This window comes from Bubalus kerabau, chromosome 1 (genome assembly GCF_029407905.1).
Source record: "Bubalus kerabau isolate K-KA32 ecotype Philippines breed swamp buffalo chromosome 1, PCC_UOA_SB_1v2, whole genome shotgun sequence".
Taxonomy (NCBI): Eukaryota; Metazoa; Chordata; class Mammalia; order Artiodactyla; family Bovidae; genus Bubalus; species Bubalus kerabau.
Window position 1 is genome coordinate 21,257,814 of NC_073624.1, and position 6,000 is coordinate 21,263,813.

Here is a 6,000-nt window from a genome sequence, read left to right on the forward strand (position 1 = left end):
TTTTGAGAGTTTGATATTGAAACTCCAACTAAAAATCTTAATTTATCTTCTTAAAAAATAATTGCACTATATGTAACTTTGTTCTGCATTTTCCAAGTCTCCTGTAAATGTATTATCATACTTTTAAAATTTAAAAAATAAAAAAGAAAGAAGAAAGAGTAAATAGAAGAAGCCTTAGCAACATTGTGCTATTACTGCCCTAACCTTGACCTTAGTACACTCAGGGGTAGTAGTTTCTGAAAACAATAAATCTTTTCCTCATTTAAAGCGATGTTACTTAAGTTTGCTATTGCTTTCCATGGAACACAACATTATCTGCATGAAATGTTTAAATGTGGAGATAATATTATTTACAGGTTACTAATAGTGCAGAAAACATAAAATGGCCAACTTTATTTATCCCACTAGAAGGACAAGTTGTCACCAATATAACAAAATCAAAATCATTTATAGACTATATTTACATACATGATCATTAATGAAGAACTAAATCTCAATGTATTAACCTTTAGAACTAATTAGTCATGGTACCTATTATATGTAGAGATTAAAATACATACTGTTGGAGTTGATTGATACATACATGCAGTTGATTGATACAAGCTATTTATTGACAGGCATGCAATTTCAATTAAATTTGAAAGCCACATTACACTACACTAGGGATTTGAACTGGTAGAAGGAGATGCAAACTGGTTTCTGAAAGTGGAGTCCATTTTATAATATCACCTTCCGTGTATTCCTACATTTTTAGATGCTTATGATTTCTATTCTCTTAAAACAAAATGTGGCTAAATTAAAACTGAGAAGAGCCAGCAGACAAAATCAAGCAATTTGAAACATAAATCTCCCTTAGAAAGAGCCGGTGTGTGTTGCATGTTCAGTTGCTTCAGTCGTGTCTGACTCTTTGTGACCCTATAGGCTGTAGTCCTCCAGGCTTCTCTGTCCAGGGGATTCGCCAGGCAAGAATACTGGAGTGGGTTGCAATGCCTTTCTCCAGGAGATCTTCCCAACCCAGGGATCGAACTGGTGTCTTTTGAGTCTCCTGCATTGCAGGTGGATTCTTTACCTCTGAGCCACTGGGGAAGCCCCTACAAAGAGCCTAATCTTATGTTTTTCCATGAGGATCCACCATTGCCCCATTTGGCCCACAGCAGACACTAAAAGTGGCAGCCCTTTCTTTCGTTCTTCACATGGTGCCTTACACAAATGCATGTACAAATTTCTCTTCCCCCATATTTCAGTTATCTTAATTTCTCACTGTGCGTAATGAAAACTACACACATATCACTATTTATCTAAACATTTTAAATGATGGGTTTGAAAAAGATCTCTTACCTGAAGTGTGATCAAGGGATACTGAAAGAAGAAAGAAAAATTCAAGTTAATATTAAAACAGCTCATTTTGGTGCCAGATATTGCATTATAAAGATTATCTGACTTAAATGTTGACTTATTCTCCCCTGTTCCAGATGGCAAAGTTTCTAGAGCCAAAGATGCCAGGAAAACTAAATCTGAAACAGACTCAAACTTTCCTCTGGGAAGTAAAAAGCAACTTCTATGTAAGTCATTTTTTCTAATAGGATGAAAAGACCTAGAGAAGTAAAAATCCATTAACTGTATAGGAAAGTTTTTTGTTTAATATTGAGGTTTATCTTTGAAACTGTAGTTACATGTATCTCCATAGTTATGGAAAACTTCCCAGTGACACCTTATAGAGCAATGGAGTAATTTGTTTAGATTTCATCGTGCCTTTGAAATGACTGAACTCACCACATCGTTGATAGGTAGGAACTTAGTATCAAGTGTCACAATGCGAAGTTTAACTAAAAGAGGAAGAGGGAACAATAATATTTTCTTATTATTTATTAATGATTAATTTTCTTATAGCTATTAATAAGAATTATTACTCTTGTTATTTTCTCTCCCAGATATGATTGCTTATAAATAGTGAAATTAATTGCCTTGATTTCATAGAACACTGCACTTCCTTCTCCTCTAGCTCTGATTTAGACCTTTGAGATCTGGGTTCTTTTTGGAAATATTTTTTTATTGCACATTTATAATTCCTCTGTTGATCATGACCTGGTGTTACCAAAGCTGGCATGAGCTTCTGCCACCACTAGAAACTTTTTCCATAACAGCCCATAGGGAAGTCTCAAAACTTGGTGGCAGAATTAATCATAGAAGGACAAGTGTGAAATACGTATGGTAAGAGTTACATATGAACTTCTGATGTGGCACTAGTGGTCAAAAAGCTGTCTGCCAATGCAGGAGACACTAGAGACTTGGGTTTGATCCCTGGATCAGGAAGAGCCCCTGGAAGAGAAATGGCAACCCACTCCAGTATTCTTGCATGGGAAATCCCATGGACAGAGGAGGCTGGTGGGCTACAGTTCATGGGGTTGCAAAGAGTCAGACCCAACTGCCCACATGCACATACATACACACACATGCACATGAGTTATATGTAATTTTTATGGAAAAATATATTAATGTTGGCAAATATTGATTTTAGCAGAATTCCAAAAAAGCCATATTAGCTATTTTTGCACCTATAACTGTCATCATAGTATTTTAATACATCCAGAAGAGAAAACATAATGTAGCAAAACAAAAAAAAAACCCTCAGTATAAGATAAATTCTGTTTTAGTTCTTTTACTTTTTTTAGTAAGTCATCTGTGTGCTCAGATGTTCAGTCATATCCAACTCTTTGCAATCCCATGGACTGTAGCCCGCTAGGCTCATAGAACACAGTGTGTGGATGCTCTCATCCAACTTCTAATTTTATAAATGAGAAAACTAAAGATCTCAAAGACCAGAACTGACTTGGCAGAAGTTGATAATTTATTCTCAGAGCCAAGACAAAAATCATATCCTTCTGAATCTTAGTTTGGTGCTCTTTCTGCTTTCTTCTACTTACAACAATAATGAAGAAGGACTCTGCCTAAGTTATCAGATTTATGATTCCTTTTTCTGGTGTGAATAATAATGATGATGATAATAAATGCCATTTACAAATTACTTACTGTGTGCCAGGGACTATTTTGGGCTTCCTAGGTGGCACTAGGGGTAAAGAATACACCTGCCAGTGCAGGAAGCATAAGAGACGGAAGTTTGATCTCTGGGTCTGGAAGATTCCCCAGAGGAGGGCATGGCAACCCACTCCAGTATTCTTGCCTGGAGAATCCCATGGACAGAGGAGCCTGGTGGGCTGTAGTCCATAGGTTCTCACAAAGTGGGACACGACTGAAGCAACTTAGCACGCATGCATGCAGAGAAACTATTTTACATTGACCATCTTATTTTCACAGTAAAAAGGAGATACTTTTACTATTTCCATTCTATGGATGAAAAGAACTGAGTCAAAATAGAGATTTAATTAGTTTGCCCAGCTGGTAAATTATGAAGTAACACACCCCTAGCTTGCAGCCATTGTATTACGCAAGCCTGTCATTGAATTTGTAAACAGTGAGATAGACACAAAACTGTAAGAAACAAAGCACTCAATAATTGAAGCTGGAGGGCACTGTTTCATAACTGACCTAGACAACTGGTCAAAATTCTAAAAATTCTTGATCTGAAGAGTTAAGACCAAATTAGAACTTGGATTTAAATTTAATAATGTGTTTGGATTGCTTAAAATTAGAAGAAAGAGTTTCTGAAATCAACAATAAGAAGGAAACATAAATATTGACTTACCATTCTCTCCAGATTTATAGATGGGTTTATCTGTCTGCACAAAGGTCACTGTCTCTTCTGAAAAGAGTGCTACAGATCTCCTCTCAAAGATTTTAAGAGTATCTCCCTTAACCAACAGAGTCACAAAAGCCATCTGTTCAGAAGACTTGTGGGAAACCTATTTAACATAAAGAGCAGAAAATGGGAAAATCATTCTTATACATTTAGATGGTAAACAATGCCTTAATTTGCTTCTGAGGCTGAGAGAGCCTTGGGAATCCATTATGTCTTAATGGGAGACTTATTGATCACTTGTTCCAATTCCTTTATTTAGCCTGAGGCAGTTTCCAGTAAAGTTATTCCTACGTTTTCTTATCTATTGTTTTCTATGTTTCTGAGTTCCAATCTCTCATTGCTTTACCTAATTCTCTATCCTCATTTTTAAACAGTTCTACTATCTAAAAGCAGTTGTTTGGTCGCTAAATTGTGTCCTACTCTTTTGCAACCCTATGGACTGTAGCCCACCAGGCTCCTTTTTCCGTGGGATTTCCCAGGCAAGAATACTGGAGTGGGTTGCCATTTCCTTTTCCAGGGGATCTTCCTGACCCAGGGATCAAGCCCATGTCTCCTGTATTGGCAGGAGGGTTCTTTACCGCTGAGCCACCAGGGAAACCCATCAGAAAACAGTTATATTGTCTTATTACCATTCCCTGCAAGAGAAAAGTGCAGTACTTCACAAGTTTTATTGTATATATAACTTGTCTTTTTATTTGCCTCTCAAAATTTCTCCAATTTTCCTTCTCAGACTCCACAACTTATCCAAATCAAGTTTTGTTATTTCTCTAAAACTAATTTTTTAAAGATTTATTTATTTTTTATTGAAAGATAATTGCTTTACAGAATTTTGCTGTTTTCTGTCAAACCTCAACATGAATCATCCATAGGTATACATGTATCTCCCTTCCATCTCCCTCTCCATCCCACCCCTCTAGGTTGATACAGAGCCCCTGTTTGAGTTTCCTGAGCCATACAGCAAAGTCCCGTTGGCTATCTATTTTTCATATGGTAGTGTAAGTTTCTATGTTACTCTTTCCATACATCTCACCCTCTACCTCCTCTCCCCATGGCCATTCTAACACATACATACGGAATCTAGAAAAATGGTACTGAAGAATTTATTTACAAGCCAGCAATGGAGAAACGGACACAAAACTCATTTTTAAGTAGTAATTCCATTTTCCCATCTGAAGTTCTGAAATGTCAAATTCTGCACCTTACCTCAAAATTTGCACAAGAATGGAAGTTATCCTCTTCCACAGTCTGGTCAAAAATAGTGCTATTGGATCCATCATATTCTAAGACAACACTCAAGGACACAGATTCATTCAGATTTAAAAGGTGGAGACAAGCTTGTTCTGTAGAATGACTTTGAATCACATAGGGGACCCATAGGATATATTGCCTATGCAAACAGAGTAATCAACACTCTAAACAAGGATAAGAGAAATGCAGAACATGCATAAAACAATTTTAGCTTATTGACATATTTCTGAAACATACACACTTTTCATGATATTACAATAAACAAGTATATAGAAAGCTATCAAGAAAAAATAAAGTCAGTTCCCTTCATACACCTGTTTAAGATTTACAAGATAAATCAGCACTCTGTCTCAGAAATTGAAATGGTAAAATACAATCTAATTTTAATACAGCATATTTCATAAGGTCACTTTGCCAGTACTTTCATATGAATAGTAATATAATATTCCTTACGGGTTCAAAGTCTCAGAAACAGTAAAATGAAGCAAAAATGTGCTCATAAAAATAATGGGCACCATTTTACCCCAGTGCCTGAACAATTAAGACTTCAAGATATTCTCCTCTTTCTGTCTGTCTTTATTAGAAGTCAGCTGTCTCAACTCTTTGCTTTCTTTTCTTCCTTCTACTCTGCATCTCTCTGTATACTGCTGCTTTTATATAGTCACACAATGAAGGATCAATTGCTTTTTGGAGCAAATATAATGGGACTCTCCAATCTCATTTAGATCTCCTCTCCCATTATGTTTCCAGGGGGTGGGGGGTGTCACTTTACCTACAACTTCCTTCTTAAATTCACCAGATGCTGATCTGTTTTTGGAATCAGCAGTACAGGTGGACAGGAAGAAAGAGGAAAACAAAGAAAGCACTTGTGTGACACTTAGGATTCTATTAATTTAGTTCCTCACTCCCAGGGCTCACTGCAGTATCAAAAGCATTAATCCACAGGAATCAGCACTTGGAAGAATACCTGTCCAAACAGCTATTAATCATTTCAA

The 6,000-nt window shown here is 36.5% G+C and overlaps 1 protein-coding gene across 1 annotated transcript in view; it reads right to left on the reverse strand.

Moving 5' to 3' along the window:
• The window catches only part of LOC129641371 (ovostatin homolog 2-like), a 52,028-nt gene extending 46,505 nt beyond the window's left edge, over positions 1 to 5,523 (reverse strand). Inside the window, 3 exon segments of the mRNA XM_055566101.1 lie at positions 3,674 to 3,860; positions 4,961 to 5,144; positions 5,459 to 5,523. Coding sequence (XP_055422076.1) covers positions 3,674 to 3,860; positions 4,961 to 5,144; positions 5,459 to 5,523 — 436 coding nt within the window.
• Between the last annotated feature and the right edge of the window lie 477 nt (positions 5,524 to 6,000).